The sequence below is a fragment of the Mustela erminea genome, chromosome 14 (assembly GCF_009829155.1).
Source record: "Mustela erminea isolate mMusErm1 chromosome 14, mMusErm1.Pri, whole genome shotgun sequence".
In the NCBI taxonomy this organism is placed as follows: domain Eukaryota; kingdom Metazoa; phylum Chordata; class Mammalia; order Carnivora; family Mustelidae; genus Mustela; species Mustela erminea.
This window is the reverse complement of record NC_045627.1, coordinates 12,727,789-12,745,319: the sequence shown is the minus strand read 5'-3', so window position 1 is coordinate 12,745,319 and position 17,531 is coordinate 12,727,789. Positions and strand designations below refer to the sequence as shown.

General features: G+C 35.3%; 1 protein-coding gene across 7 annotated transcripts in view; it reads left to right on the top strand.

The window, feature by feature from the left end:
* Positions 1-17,531, top strand: part of RYR2 (ryanodine receptor 2) — a 756,727-nt gene that overhangs the window by 382,579 nt on the left and 356,617 nt on the right. For all 7 annotated transcript variants that reach the window (XM_032312097.1, XM_032312094.1, XM_032312091.1 and 4 more), the window contains 2 exons: positions 11,411-11,575; positions 14,281-14,402. In XM_032312097.1, coding sequence (XP_032167988.1) covers positions 11,411-11,575; positions 14,281-14,402 — 287 coding nt within the window. The remainder of the gene's footprint in view (positions 1-11,410; positions 11,576-14,280; positions 14,403-17,531) is intronic.

The following is a 17,531-nucleotide window of genomic DNA, read 5'->3' as shown; positions in this document are numbered from 1 at the left end:
CAAAATTGGAGGTGAAAGGTAAAAAGTCAAAGGGGCAGTAAGTGCTCTTATTGCCTTGCCAGCAGGCCAGTAATATTTTTTAAAACTGAAAAGTCAGGTAATGAAGTATAAGATTTAACAGTAAAAAGGCAAACACTAAAATATAATGAAAAAAGGTGGTGAAGGGGGAGAGGGGATTTGGTGAAAAAGAGGAAAATATTACCGCTGTCGTTGTCTGTAATCCAATCCAGTAGGAAGAGGACAAGGCCAAAAGAACAGCCATGGAAACCCACAAGTCAACAGAGACAGGAGGCCACATAGCAAACGACTAGAAAAGAGAAAAATGTAACAACAGAAAACCTAAATGTGACAGAGTGGACATCTCATGTATTTTCCTTATCAACACATAAAAATGGGCTAAAATCACAATTTAAAATAAAAATTTCATATTGGATCATGACATATAAATGATGCTGACTTTAAGAGAAACCTCCAAAGCAGTTTTATTTGGAAAGTTTGTAATTAAAAGATCGCTCATGGAATACCAGGAAAATACAAGTAAGAACAAAGAAGTGTCTGATTTAATATCAGATGAGGAGAAATTCACGTAAAAGAAAGTATTGAGTGAGACAAAGGATATTCGTATCATAGTATCAGTGCAGTTCCCTGAGGATGTAACAGTTAACCAAATCTGTGTACCACATAAAATGGCTTAGTATTCATATTCATTAAACCAAACCTATAGGAGATCCAAGAGGAAATAAACAGAAAAACTAGTTGCAGGAGACATGAAGTCACTATTTCTCAGTTCATGATCATGACATACAGAAGATGTAAATGCCATGTAATAAGGAATATATACATATTCCACACCACTGAGGAATTTTAGGGTGTCCAAGCCTGGGGAGCCCACCCAGGAACCCTGCCCCTCCACAGACATTCATTCACTTCAGAACGTTTAAGGACTGCCTCGACCTGGCTTGGGAACTCACTGGGACCCTTTCTTTCCACACTCCTTGGCTTTTTAAAGACAATAATTGCTACATTTCTGTGACCTCTTAGAGGTCTGCCAACTGTAACTGATCTCACTGAGTATCAAGACACCCATTTTACAGGTGGGAGAACCAAGGGCAGGAGGGATGAATCACTTGTCCAAGTCACTGGGCTGGGAGTGTGGAAGAGCCATGGACAGGAGGTTAACTCTGCCCTAAACCACCTGTCCAGTGTGGGTTTAAATAACCACACCTGAGCTCCAGGCTTGGAACCCTGTCTAGTTCACTCATCCCCACCTATCCCCTTGCCTGGCTACCCCCAGAGTCTGGAGGTGTGCCTTTCACCCTGCAGGGCCCCACACAGTTGACGTACCACCCCAGCCCTCCACAGGCTCCCAGGCAAAAAGTCAGAATTGTGGTGTAGAAATCTGAATACTGAGTTCCTCTTTTCTGTTTTTGTTATTTCTGTAACAATCATATTCCAGGGGTCTCTAAAATTCCTGTTTCTGTAGAAATCTGAATACTGAAACTGCCGTTCTCCTTTTGTTCTTTCTATAGTAATTCTGATTCCCCAGGAGGTAATTGGATGGCTGTGCAAAATGGGGATAAGTTATTCACATGGATATTGGAAATACAAAAGAGAAATGTGTATTGACATATTTTTAAACTTTGTTGTATACATATAGCCACCGAACACACATACACCTATTATACATATATGAATACCTACATGTTCATACATGAACACATGAACATATATGAACATACATATAGCAATGTAATTTTTCCTAATGTGGGGAGATTGTCTTACTGCTATAAAACCTGTGCAGGTTAACTTTATCATTCTTGGTCATGGCAAAAAAATTAGAAGACTCCAATATTCAACAAACATAGTTGATAGCTAAGTGGTATTAGCTTTCAGAATATAACGATCTGGAAAAATATCCATCCTAGTACCTAGTACATCCTAAAAAGAAAATTGTAATGTAATTTTAAAAACTTATTTTATTTTTACTTAAAAAAGAAATTCTTGTATGTGTGTAGGTATATGATTATATGATAGATGCAGAAGGCTCTATACTAATCTTTTAATTTTGAGTACTTTAGAAACATCAGAATGGAAGGTATACAAGAGTAAGTATGGGGAAATTTTTTAACTTTTTAAAAAACAAATCTCTGGATTATTTTGCTTGTTAATAATAGCCATATTTCTTTTGCAACAACAAAACATCAGTTAAAGTAGAAAACAACCATTGCACTGACATTCTTGGACATTAAGTTTTATGTACATTTTTTGTTGCTGGATGCCTAGAAATGGAACTACTCAAAAACTATGAATATTTTCAGAAGCTCTGGTTAGAAGTTCTAGGCCAAAATAGTAGATTTTGAAACTTTTTCCTCAAATATCTCTGCTAATAGTCTGTCATTATTAGAGTGTAGCTGGCATCTGAAGAATTATTACTGGCTAGATCTTTTTCATCCTCTCTGCTTGGGGGTTCTGTTTCTGGATTTTGGCAACTGTGTAATGTCATAGCTTACACTGGACATAGAGAACAAGGATCCCAATGGTACTTCGTAATGAACTATTAGATTTCTCTAAAACGAATCTCCTATTAAATTACTCTAATATGAAGGTAGTTGATAATTCACTGTCCTAAACTCCCACTTTTTAAATTCACCATGATAATTATATATGATAACATGGTTGAGAGTAGTGAGGTAGAGGTGAAAGCCAGGAAGACATTTTATTTCTACAATCACAGAATTTTCATCTAAAATCACTGGCAAATTAGGTAATAGTTCTTTCCCATGACATAGAAATAGAAAGTCCATCATTTCTTTCTAAAATTACTTTTTCATTATGTATAATAATCACAGAAAATTTTTAAAGGGAATAAAGAAATATAGTAGGGAAAATTACATTCCCTTACTCAGAAACAACTGTATCATATATGTATTTTACTTATTAGCAAATAGATACATATTTGGATATTTAAGCTAATAATTAAAATTGAAAACTATTTGAGGAAAGTTGTTTTCTGCAATTACACAATAAAGAAGCATTGAACTTAGAACCAACTGAAATAGAATAAAAATAGTCTTTAATTGTACATGAAATTATCTATTTTTAAAACAAAACATTTTTTATATTATCAAGATTTTAGAGAAAATATTATAAATAAATTCTCTCATTACTATGTTAATTATCACATTTGCTCATGGCCCCTGGTCTTTGAAATAAATATAGGGTTTACTTAAAGGTGTATATATATATATATATTTTTTTTTTCACTTAAAGGTATATTTGTTGCTTTTTTTTCTTCAGTCTTTTTTTTTTTTTAGATTTTATTTATTTATTTGACAGAGAGATCACAAGCAGGCAGAGAAGCAGGCAGAGAGAGAGAGAGGGAAGCAGGCTCCCTGCTGAGCAGAGAGCCCAATGCGGGGCTCAATCCCAGGACCCTGAGGTCATGACCTGAGCCAAAGGCAGAGGCTTAACCCACTGAGCCACTGAGGCACCCCTCTTCAATCCTATTGACAGGTTAACAATGCTTGTTATACCTTTATATGTTTTTATTATACTATTTCCAATAAAAATGATGAGTACTTCAATTTCTGGAAGGTGGAGACTTTTTTTATATAGCATTTCTTCTATTTTTAGTATGTTTTGAGTACACAATTAATAATGACTGTTGATTGTTGTAACTACTGTGTTGTAACTCAAGTCTTCATTATTGATGAAAAATTGAACTTTTCTAGATCAGTTGAAAATGTCAACTTTTGGATTTAGAATATGGTTTCGGAAATTCTAGAAGTAAAAATCATCTCTCATGATTCTTTGTACTTAATTAAGCAGTCCCTTCTCTGTAACTATTGAGACCCCTTTGAAAGTATATTCTTAAAGTTTAGCAAATCATTAAGATTATTCTTAAAAGTTTAAGTGAAAGTGGCTTTAAAAAACTATTTTCTTCTAGTTAATATAAGGAGCAGTTGGGGTTTTTTTGTTTGTTTGTTTGTTTTTTTATTGTCATTGGGATGTCTTTGACACTAATATGAGCAGTCAGTGCCCAGCCTCAAATTCAAGATTTGATGGAAGACTCAACAATTAATAAGTACATATTTTCAGAATACTCAGAATAAAACTATTTTCCACTATTTTATAACCTATGTTCTCTTTTTTCCAGCTTGAGATACAATTGACATGGAACAGTGTATAAGTTTAAGTTACACAATGTGATGATTTGATACATGTATAAATTAAAAAGTGATTATGTTGGTTTTCCTTTAAAGATAACAGTTTAGGGACGCCTGGGTGGCTCAGTTGGTTAAGCGACTGCCTTCGGCTCAGGTCATGATCCCGGAGTCCTGGGATCGAGTCCCACATCGGGCTCTCAGCTCCATGGGGAGTCTGCTTCTCCCTCTGACCTTCTCCCCTCTCATGCTCTCTCTCTCTCTCAAATAAATAAATAAAAAATCTTTAAAAGAAAAAAAAAAGATAACAGTTTACTTAATGAAGGATTCAGTTTGATTTAAGTAGATTTTTTAGACTAAGTATTCCTCAGTTTCTCTATTACTAGAACTTGAACGATCACTTTCAAGTGTGTTGAAATGTCAGTTTTAATCATTGGTAGGACTTGCCAATTACAAATTATTATGCTCCCCCCCAGAAGTAATTTTTCTGTAGCTTAATATGTCACTAAAATATTCCCCAGTGGGTGACTTTCTCCAGTTTTCTCTTTTCCACACACCCTGAACAAAAACTTTTTGCTGCTGAAATGATGGAATGCCTACCTTGAAAAGGCTGCCATTGAGATGACAGGACTTATGGATCGCATGGCAGAAATAGAAAGAACAAAACTTTTCAAGACATAGTTTTTAGTATTTCATTTTTATTTGGGGATTTTTAAAATTTTTGGTTCGAAAAATGTTTAAGATGTTTTAAAATATACACACACAGTGAAAATAAGTGTAACGGGTAACAGTTTGTCATATGCCAAGTAATGTGCTAAGCACCTTGCCTCCATTATCTTATTTAATCATAGATATGAAGCTTAGATAATATTTTTAATCTTCATTATGCAGTTGAGAAACTGAGGCTTGGATGGGTTATGTGGCAATTTCAGACTCCAGACATAAATACTAAAACTAAAACCCCTTTTATTTTATTTTATTTTATTTTATTTTATTTTATTTTATTTTTAGTATTTATTCCTGTTTCACTTTTTTTCTTTTTTAAATTTTATTTTATTCTTTTTCAGTGTTCCAGAATTCATTGTTTATGTACCACACCCAGTGCTCCATGCAATACGTGCCCTCCGTAATACCCACCACCAGGCTCACCCCCACACCCCACAAACCCTCAGTTTGTCTCTCAGAGTCCACAGTCAATTAAAGATTTAATAATAATAATGATAATAATAATAATAATGTCAGCTAGAAACAGTACATTGCTCACCTGTGATCATCTGACTGTTAGGGCTGTTGATTGATTAAATAGCTGAAAAAATAAAAGCAAAGTGAATTTGTTTTTTTCTTATCAAAATAGTTACACAAAATCATCAGTGGAGATGGATTTTGCATTTAATCAGGATTAAATTCAAAATGAATTTTTTCAGTCACCCTTTACAAGGGGTATTGATGGCATAATAAAAATAATGCCAATTATAGAAGACATAGAAATTCAGTTAGAATTTTTATGCTGATCCTTTTTAGTGGCAGTCAGCTCAAGAATGAGCTCAGGGAAACCTTCTGTGGTTAAGATGAGGTATATGAAAGTTCAACCAGAGAAGCATGAGATATATGCATACTAAGGGATTTTTATTATGTAAATTATCACAATTTATGAGATTGTGAGGACTGGTTAAGCAAGTCTGGAGTCTATCCTGCAAGTGGCTGGAAAGGAAGATCATGATTAGGAGGGAACCCCACGGGGCTAGCTGCTTGCAGTCTCTGCGCGGCAGGGAAAGCCTAAGCCCTCCATCAAGGACCCACCTGATTAACTGTCAGTCACCCAGGGTATCTGCTCACTGTCTTTTCACTTTTGCCATGTAATGTAATCTGATCATGAGTGCTATCCCATCATTTTTATTGGCCCAAACCACGCTCAGGGAGTAGGGATTACACAAGGTATCAGAGAGCTTTTCCTAAGTCATTGTGATCTTGTTTTACTGCTGCTCAAAGACGCTTCCAGAACAAGAAATTTTTTAAAGCCCTTCTCTCCACAAACCCACCCACCAGAGTGTCTCCTCGTGAGATTTCTGAACACCAGGGGAAAAAAAAAAAAAAAAAAAAGCTATGTATTTTTATAACCCTGCTTGGATAGGCAAAGGTTGGCCTGGTCTGTCCGTTCCAATAATTTCTCTAAACCTTCTACATTTTTAGACTGAGTTCTCAGTGACTATTTTGTGTTTAAGTGTAGCACCATAAAGAAGCCAAAAATTTTTGACCTTGTAATTTTCCTAATTTTAATTATTGTTTGTCTTAAGGAGAACTGGCTAGGACAAAAACAAACACTCCCATCCTTTAAGGATAAAGGCCTTTTTTTTCCCCCCGACTTCCTGTCTGTCAGCCACCTGACAGAATAATTTGGAAGGATTTAAGGATGATTTAAATTAAGGCTAGAAGAATTTCTCTGAACTACCTTGTCCATTATAATAGGAATATAATCCTACATGACTAATTTAAAAATCTTAATGAGCCTCGGGGTGCCTGGGTAGCTCAATTGGTTAAGTGTCCAACTCTTGACTTAGGTTCAAGTCATGAACCCCACAAGCCCCACATAGGGCTCCATACTGGGTGTGGAGACTGCTTATGATTCTCCTTCTCCCTCTGCCCCTCTAAAAAAATATCTTAATGAGCTAGCTTCATTTGGTTTATCCAATGCCTATATATCACTTAATATGGACAGTTGTCAGAAATAGTTTTGGCTTAATGAGCCAGCTTGGTATGCCCAAAGCGAAAATATCACTTAGTATTTTTCACACTGATCTTTTCTAATGCTCGAACCATTTTGCTATTCATTAGGAAATTATATTTTCTAAGCATTCATAAGTGGAATTACTTGAATGTTAGGATTAGAAGTAGTTTACAAGTGTATTTTCTGTGGGAAATCTAATGGGGTATATGATTTTCCTCCAAAAATTTATTCATCTAATAAATCTTTATCAAGAATCTAGTATTTGCAGGCACCGTTCCACTCCTGGGGATATGGGCCATTGAGATGAAGGAACCAGACATATGATTCCTGCCTTTGAAAAACTAATTAATAGTCAAGTGGGAAAGAAGGCAGTCAAGAAGCAATTTCAGTAGAATGACAACATTTCTTTCATAGTTGAAGTATAGTGTGCTGTGGTTGTCTGTGAAGCAAATGGGGAAATGTCTGTCCAAAAAATCATCTAATAGTAAAAATGTAAGTTTTTTCAGTAACTCGAGACTGTCTCAAAAAGAGTTTACTTTCTGAACATCTTTATGGTTCTTAAATCTCAAGACTATTCTTATAGGAGGGACAATTAGACTATTTAAAAATTTATGAATGTTAGTGAATGCTAAGATAACAGTGAGGATCTAAACATTTCCTAAGTTAAATGCAGGAGGTATGGGAATTAAATATTAGGTAGTCTTTGGAGAAAAGTTTCCACTTAATGACAAAATGCCTATTATGTCAGAGTGCTTTTAAAGGCAATCTGATCTTGGGGGTTCCTGGTTGGTGCCATTGGTTAAGTGCCCGACTCTTGGTTTTTGGCTCAGGTCATGATCTCGGAGTCTTGGGATCAAGCCCCACATCGGGTTCTACATTCAGGCTGGAGTCTGTCTGGGACTATCTCTCTCCCTCTCCCTCTGCGCACTCCCCCCTCCCACCATGCACATGTGTGCATTCTCTCCCTATCTAAATAAATCTTTAAAGAAACCCAAAAAGCAGTCCCATCTTGAGACTGGAAAATTTCTATTGATCCACTTTCAACTTCGTTGACTCCTTAGTCTGTAATTCCAATCTGATGTTAAACTGATCCAATTAATTTTATATTTCAATTATTGTTTCCATTTTGCTAATACATTTCATTTTATATAGTTTCTGTTTCTCAACTGAGAATCCCATCAGTTTATTCATTATGTGAATGTTTTCCTTTATGTCCTTGAATGTATTTTATATTTATAATAGTTGCTTTAAAGTCCCTGTTTGCTCATTTTAAGGGCCATCTTTGCATCATTTCTGTTACTTGTCATTATTTTTTCTTGTATGAGCCACATTTGGTTTTGTTTTCTTAATTTAGTATAGACCATCCTTTCTTGTTTTTCACATTTACTTATTTTTGATAGTATATACTGGATATTAGAAATGATAGTTTATAGAGACTTTTAGTTTTGTTAAGGTTATATTTTTTGCTGTAGGTTTTTTGTTTTTGTTTTGTTTAAGAGTGATTTAAGTTTTAGCAGCATTTAACCCTGTTGGACTGAATCTCCAGTTTTGTTCTCTCTTTTGCAGGGGTCAGTGGCTTGTTCAGGTCTCATCCACTGTCATTTTTGTAGGGCATAGTTCAGTGGTCAGCAAGAATTCAGATGCATTTTATAAGCAAACTTGGCAGATACTTTTTTGGTCAAGGATTTAGCTCATCTAATTTTCTGGCGACTTGTGAACCCTAAAGTGTGTTCTCTGATATCTCAAGCCAGGAAAGCAGCAGATTTCTTCCACCTGAGCTGCAGGCGGATGGGCAAGGCATACCCCTGGGCAAAAAGCAGCTTTTAAAAAAATCACCTGGGTCCTGTTTTCCTCTAAGGAGAAAAATATTCTCCAATTTCTCCCTGCTTTTGGTCCCTCTTAAAGATCTTCGGATAGGTTCTGGGAAGTATTTTTTTCCCTAAATTTTATAATTGTCATCTATGGGGGTGATTAGTCCACTTAAGTACTCTGTCATTTCCTAAAGCCAGAGTGAAACAAAAGTATTTAAAAAGGGGGGGAGAATAAAAAAGCGATGCCAAGACCAAAAGCTGCTAATTTTGATACAGTATCATTAATACAGAGTATTAGTAAAATGATTACTTGCCTTATCTGGAGTCTGTACTTCTAGTAATACAGCCCAATTTTATGTTAGAAGCTTTCAGTAGCTGTCACATTCTTGACTCATGCTTATAGTTGTTCAAGGCATCTAGGTTATTCTCACCTGGATTTCTCCTTCTCTTAAGCCTGATTTATAGAAAATGACAGGAAATAAAAGAAAGAAAGAGCATGAATGGCCTTTGTTCTTTTGTTACAGCAAATAATCACATGTTACTTTTTGCTAATGTTACTTCAGCAGTTCTTCCCTCACCTGAGGACCAGAGATAGTTACTACCCAGTTTTCCTGAAATGTCATGATTAAAACTTTGAACCCAGAGAGTAAAGTGAACTGCTTAATAAAAACCAAACAAAACATAGCTTTACAGTTAGTAATGGTGACTTCTCAAAACACAATCCACAGTCCATAAATAGATCACCAACTAATTCCCTCGGATAAAAGGAAAACAAAAAGTTAGAATGTTAGAGGCTCATTGTTTTTATCTGAGGAGATAATTACATTGTTATATTTTTCCCTAGAATTTAATTTTCACATCGATGGGTTTGGTGTAAGTGGATTAGTAGTTTATCTTTGACAGAATGAAGTTGGAATGGCTTAATAATCTGTTTTACTGCAGATTCTTAGAATAGTGTTTTAAGTTATTTGCATGATGGTTAAACCAACTTATAATTGTATTCATTTTCTTCTATGACCTTGACTGATTGTATTAAGAATTTCAATTCATTTTAATTTTCAAATGTTGGAGTGTTTGTAACCATTTTAGAGTTATTAGTATAATGTGCAAAACAAAATCTATCAAAATTATGTTTTCCTTGAATTACTCCTTTTTGTATAACAGCCGTAAAGTTTACTCCAAACTAATCTTCAAAACATTTGTGTAATTTTTACGAAGGCCAAACAAGGAAAGACTCAAATGAAATTTAAAGTTAATTTAACTATACAAGTTAGAACAAGGAGAAGAATTTTAAAAAAACACAAAAGGAGGTACAGTAACCAAAAGAACATTAGATTTTGGGGGGGGGCTGATTTTAAGGACTGTATAGAACTTGAAGACATGTGTGCCTGAAAACCAGAAGTAAGTGTGGGAGGGAAAACTGAAAGAGTGTGTTGAAGGAGGAAACATTAAAATAAGGAGGGATTTCCATATTTATTTGGAATCAGAGGATTGGTTGTTTCTTCATAACGCAGGGAGCTTGCCCTAGTAGCCCTGTAGGGGCGAATCGTTCTGTAGTCCCCCTTGGAAGTTGCAATTGCAGAAACTGAATTATAGCTTTGATCAGTTCAAAAGAAATCCTCAGTGTCATTAACATCCTTAGTAACTCACCATCAACATTATTGACACCATTTTCATAGTCAGAATCATTAAAATTTAGGTAAGTGTTTATTTTGCCCCAGGCACCAGGCTGTACCCTTTATGTGCCTTATCTCATTTTTTTCTGATACTGTGGGCGAGGTACTTTCCTTAGCTTTATGTATAGATGAGAAACTTGAGGCTGAGAAGGTTTACTTAAATTGTCTTAAGGTCACAGAAGTAATCAGTGGCAGAGATTGAACTCAGAACTGGATTTTCTGTTCCCTTAAACCTATGCCCTTAATTGCCAATAATGAAAAAAAAATCTGGGGGTGCCTGGATGGCTCAGTGGCTTAAAGCCTCTGCTTTCGGCTCAGGTCATGATCCCAGGGTCCTGGAATCGAGCCCCGCATCGGGCTCTCTGCTCAGTGGGGAGCCTGCTTCTTTCTCTCTCTCTCTCTGCCTGCCTCTCTGCCTACTTGTGATCTCAGTCTGTCAAATAGATAAATAAAATCTTTGAAAAAAAATCTGGAAACAATATGAAGCATAAGCTACTAATATTAAGATCTCTGGTTTGGAGTTTGCCTTTAAGCAATGTAAAATTTTATATTAGGGCCAAAATAATATCCTACCAGTGTGAATAATTCAAGGTATGTTTATTGATCTTAATAATTTCTTACTTTGATTTTCAGTATCAGTTGAACTGCTGGAATAGAGTATTTGACATTATTATTTTAAAGGATGTCAGACCGCTGAATTTTTCAAGGAACATAGCTACAAAAAGGCAAAGTTCTTTCAATATGAACTAGTACTTTGGGTACCTGGGTAAGCCAGTCAGTTAAGTGTCTGTCTTTGGCTCAGAACATGACACCAGGGTCCTAGGATCGAGTTCCACGTGGGGCTCCGTGCTCAGCAGCGAGCCTGCTTCTGCTTCTGCCTCTGTCTGTCTGCTCTCAGGAAAAAATAAAATCTTTAAAAAATATATATGTATTAAATGTATGTATATATATGTATACACACACTCACACACAATACATACTGGTATTTTCAGGACTTTTGCTTATCTTCTTCTTCTTCTTTTTTTCTTTTCTTAGGAAAAATTGGATGTAGGCGTGAGAAAAGAAGTTGATGGCATGGGGACATCTGAAATAAAATATGGAGACTCAGTATGCTACATACAACATATAAATACGGGCCTGTGGCTGACTTACCAGTCTGTGGATGTGAAATCAGTGAGGATGGGATCCATACAACGTAAGGTAAGATTATGTAAACACGCAGTTTATAGCCACCATTTTGTATGACAAAACACGCAAAAAGAGCAAGGGGTAGCTAACACTTAGAGCCACCTGCTAAACACGTAAAACCGTCAAATCCCACTATAATCATCTCTTTGGTTTTTGTGAGGTAGCAATGCCGGATGTCACATTATGGCTTGAAATATTAAGCTAAGAAATTAGTAATCTTTTCTGGATTCTAGCAGTCTACCGCCTCCTTCAGTTTGTTCTCCGTGCTCCTGCCAAGTTTATGTCTCTAAAATGCAGGAGAGCTCATGCACGCTAACTAATTAATTAATTTTAATTTAAAGGTGTACACTTGATTAAGTTATTAGATTTTTGTGCATTTTGGGACAACTTCGGTATGTGAATGTCCTTTTCCAACTATATATATCAATTCTAAAACAATCAAGTATTTTCACCAATAATTTGGTATCTAAATCAAGATATTCTATAAGTGTGAAAAATAAATAAGTGTAAAAAATAAATACACTGGATTTTGAAGGCAAAGAACAACAAAAAGGGAATGCTAAATTCTTCATTAATAGCTTTGTTCTGTTTATTTGTTGAAATAATAATACTTTGGATATATTAAGGAAAATCAAATATATAATTAAAATTTTACCTTTAAAAAAAACTTCCTTTGATGTGTGCTCTAGAAAAATTTACATATTTTAGAAACACTTTCTGCCACCCCTTCTCACCCACCCCATGCTTCCTTCTACTTACTACCACATCGAAGGATAAATACTGTCATTGCTCGTCATAATGGGGATGAGTTCTGTACAAGGCTTTTTATTTCATTTTATGGATGGAGATTTTATTGGATTTGTCCTACTGCATACTGTATGCAGTATCAATATTATACACTGATATTTACCAAAAAGGTAAACATTCAGAGTATGATGGCATAAATCACAAGGAACAGAAAGAGGAAACAAAGCAAAATTTTTAACTCAGATATGACTTTCTTTGAGCTCTTTCCTAGTACCACATTTTCATTATAGCTTATTTTTTCTTTTTAAGAGTTGAATATGATAGGGGAGCCTGGGTGGCTCGGTGGGTTAAGCCTCTGCCTTCAGCTCAGGTCATGATCTCAGGGTCCTGGGATTGAGCCCCGTGTCGGGCTCTCTGCTCCGCAGGGATCCTACTTCCCCCTCTCTGTCTGGCTGCCTCTCTGCCTACTTGTGATCTCTCTCTTTGTCAAACAAATAAATAAAATATTTTTTAAAAAAGAATTGAATATGATAAATGGTTATGGGAAAAATGTAGGTAGAAATGGTAACATATAGGCACATTTTTTAGAGATGTATTTATTGAGAGAGAGACAGAGACAGAGAGTAGGGGGTGCTGCAGGGAGGAAGAATCTCAAGCAGACTCACCACTGAGTGTAGAACCTGATGCAGGGCTCCATCCCAGGACCTCAACTACCATGACCTGAGCTGAAACCAAGAGTGGGACACTTAACCTGCTGAGCCACCCAGGGGCTCTGTCATATTTTTGCAAAGATAGAAATAAGTTTTAATCAGAACATCACTAGAAATTTCAGGTTCCATTTCCCCATTCTCTATACTTAAGTGGTAAATGCAAAAAAAAAATACACACACACACACACACACACACACACACACCCCTACATATATGTATTCACAATACTTAAATATATACAAAGATAGATATATCTATCTTTATATATATGGCTTAAACAATTGTCTTCAGTCCTTTTTCCCTTTTTTGCCCAAGTATCACCTGAATGAATTTTTTAAAACCACACACCTCATGGCATAGTTTTTATTATAAATTAAAATAGTTGCAAATAAAATGATTTCTGGCTTATTGTAAATAGGAACATTTTAAACCAAACTCTACATATGTCTTTTAAATATGTTGTCTGGGAATTAAATATCAAGAGTTCCCACAATTACCTTTCCCCATTCTGCTAAATTCAATGAAAATGCCAAGCCCTGGAAATTTTTTCTTCTAAGTGGACCTCAAAGTAATTCCCTCCACCACATCCCTGTAGATCTAGTTCAGCCTTTCTCATTCCTTATGTGCACTATTTCTAGACCTCTTTTTTTTTAATTTTTTATTTTTTATAAACATATATTTTTATCCCCAGGGGTACAGGTATGTGAATCGCCAGGTTTACACACTTCACAGCACTCACCAAAGTATTTCTAGAGCCTCTTAACCAGTATGTCTGCTTGCCTTCAGTGTTACTTCTCTCCAATCTATTCTGGCTTTATGTCTGCCATGTTCAGAACCCATCATGGATGAGCTTTACTTTTTGTGGTAATTCCACAAGATCATTGCTTAATCAGTCCTTTCTCTGTCTTGCGTCCATTGCAGTTATGCTGGGGTTCTTAATAATTACTCTGCTGTCTTATTCCTTAACCATGGGTTAAAGTAAAAGTGGGACTTAGACTCACCATCATCAGCTAGAATAGAACTTTCCTTTTAGAAGGCTAAAGGTGTTGAGAAGCTAACCAGTCTTAAGTTAGAGAAGACAGACTTTATAGGCCATAGATGAGATAATCCAGTAAAGTCTCTATGGTAGACTTATTACCACTTGGAGAACCATCTACCATATTAAATCCTTAAGGGAAGACTCTAAGGATTGAGTCATCTTCTTAACACCCATTTAGAAAGGAGATGGGAGTAATGGTGTTATTTCTGCATTTCTACAGGCTATTATGCATCACGAAGGTCACATGGACGATGGCTTGAATTTATCTAGATCTCAGCATGAAGAATCGCGGACTGCACGAGTCATCCGGAGTACAGTTTTCCTTTTCAATAGATTTATAAGGTACATTTTCTTTTGTTGTAGTAGTTTGACATTCTATTTCAATTTCCTTATCGGGTTTACAAATATATAAGTCTAAGATATACAATGGTGGTAAACCTATAATTCGGTAGGATAGCAGTACATACCAGAAAATGACAGATGATTTTATGTCTTTCTTATAAATAAACTTTTTAAAAAGGGAATGTGATTTTTACAAATTGTGTGTGTAACTTATAATTTGTAGCTGTAGTTCAGGATTATTCTATAATATACCCTTTTGCTGGAACTATTTAAATTTACTTTCACACATAATGAAGCCTAGATACTTGTGAGTTTTGAACTGTATGAATGTGTATATGTATATATTGATTTTAAAGGGTGTGGAGAGGGGAAGAGGAAGAGAGGGAGAGAGAGAATCTTAAGCAGGCTTCATGTCCAGTGTGGAGTCAAATGCAAGGCTCCATCTCATGACCCTGAGATCATGACCTCAGCTGAAATCAAAAGTCAGACTCTTAACCAACTAAATCACCCAGGCACTCCCTGAATGGTATTTAAAAATGATTCATGTAGTAAATAACTTTTCCTGTTTCCTAATAGAAACAGTTGCATATCTTCAAACTAAATCAAGCTCATGGTCAAGGTGTTTCCTGGTATCATTATACCAACATACATTCTGACTTGTGATGGATATATCATATGTCTCTTTAAACTTGCCAATTTGATGAGAAAAAAATTTACGTGTGTGTATGTATATACAGATATATATATATTTATTTATAATAATTTTTAAGTTGAATTTGCTTAAGAATTGTGAAAATAGGTATTTCATATTTGTTGTTCAGTTTTCTTTATTTTTCTTTGTGATTTACCTGTGTAAATCACATGTTCACTATATTCATAGTGAACAACTATGTTCATGTAAATCATTATGTTCATATGTTTTTTATACATTTGAGTTTTACTTATATGCTCATTAGTATTTACTGAGCTATTGGACTTCCTGAATTTATACTGCTCTTTAATGTATCTTAATAATATTAAAACATTTTACATAATTACAGAATATTTTAAAGGGAATGTTATTTTAAGTAAAATAATTTGATCCTTCCATAATATTCATGAAAGTACCAGGATTCTTTAAAATCTCCATGTCTTTACAATATTGGCACCTATATATTTTTCAAAGTAATTTTTTTAAGTATCCATTTTATTAATGTAGGTTTATTTACTATTAAGAGCCTAATTTTTAAAAATGCATAGGCAGACTTCTGTTTTTATTTCTTAGAGTGAGAGTGAAGGACATTTAGTTTTTCTTCATTTGTGTTTTCTTATGTAGTTTCTTTTCTTTTTAAGATTTCATTTATTTTAGAGAGAGAGAGTGCAGGAGTGCATGCTCAAATGGGGGAAAGGGTAGAGGGAGAGGATGAGAATTCTGTGCAGACTCCACACTGAGCATGGACCCTGACATGGGGCTTGGTCTCACGACCCTGCGATCATGATCTGAGCTAAAACCAAGAGTCAGATGCTTAACTGACTGACCCACACAGGCGCCCCTCAGTTTATTTTTTGTGACTCTTCTGGTCTCTGTGTTCCAGGTCAGGGTAGTGATGGTGGCAGAACTGTGTCTGTGTGTGTGTGTGTCTGTGTGTGTGTGTGTCTGTGTGTGTGTTTGCACTTGTGTTGTGAGACGTGATTCTATTTTTCTCAACTGTAAGAAAAACATATAAAACCTTCTTTTCCTTTAGGTATATTAATGAATGTATTCTTAAAGTAATTATATTAGGGAGGAATCTGTATTCAGTAGTAGTATTTTTTGATTCTCAAAATACAAAATGTAGAGATGAAATTCATGAATTTAACTTTCACTCTGATATAGTAGGATTTTACTACCTTTGGTTACCTCGATTGTTTTTTTCTCTTCATTTTTTTGTTCTTGATAAATTAAAATGATGAATGTCTTCATAGGAAGCAGATGTTGTAAAACTTAAATAACAATTTTAGGAGTCTTGGATAGTATTTGTCTGACAGAGGCTTCTAGAAAGTAATTTAATGGTTACATTACAGATAACAGATATATTCAACTTAATAACCTAAAAACTGACATTTATTGTTTCTTTTTACATTTAAAAATTTAGATATTAAATTTGGTGGTGCACCTGGGTGGCCCAGTCAACTGAGTTTCCAGCTGTTTGTTTTGGCTTGGGGTCATGATCTCAGGTTGTGGGATTGAGGTTCCCGTCCAGATCACACTGAGTAGGGAGACTGCTTGTCCATCTCCCCTCCCCCACCACCCGCGTACCACATACATGGGTTCCTGGCCCATGCACTTGCTCGCTCTCTCTCTCAAATGAAAAAGTATTTTTTTTTTTTTAAAGATTTTATTTATTTATTTGAGAGAGAGACAGTGAGAGAGAGCATGAGTGAGGAGAAAGTCAGAGAGCGAAGCAGACTCCCCATGGAGCTGGGAGCCTGATGCGGGACTCGATCCTGGGACTCCGGGATCATGACCTGAGCCGAAGGCAGTCGTCCAACCAACTGAGCCACCCAGGCGTCCCGAAAAAGAATTTTTAAAAATGTAAATACTATATATGAATAACTTTTGAATTTCATTCACTTTGATGTGAGAGTTGACTTTGACTTCTTTACAAATATATTTATGATTCAACTAAAGTGTAATAGGATAAAATGTTTAAAACAGAAGTATATCATCGTATATAAATTTTCATTGTAGAAGGGGAGAAATAGTTTTCTTCTGAAAAGTCATTTATTTTACTTTTTTGGACATAGAAAGACTTAAAGAGATGATAAAACTAGGCAATAGATAAGTTCCATGTAATGGATTGTAATGAAATTGCAGATAAAAACTTTAGAAAAGTTGTACAGTTTTCCTATTTCTACTCTTTAAAAAGCTGAAATCAACTATTTCAAAATTCTTTGTAATCTTTATGTAACTGATGATGCAGCCTAAATATTTGTGAGCATTGTAAATTCAAAGATAAGCTAATTTTCATTTATGAGGCCCTTATTGTTTTTAAAATGTAAATTCTAAAACAGATAATTAGGCAGAAACATTTCCTTGGAATAAAATATTGCCACATAATTTTGCTGTTGCAGAGAACAGGAAAGGAAGTATAATATTTTATGCATTAA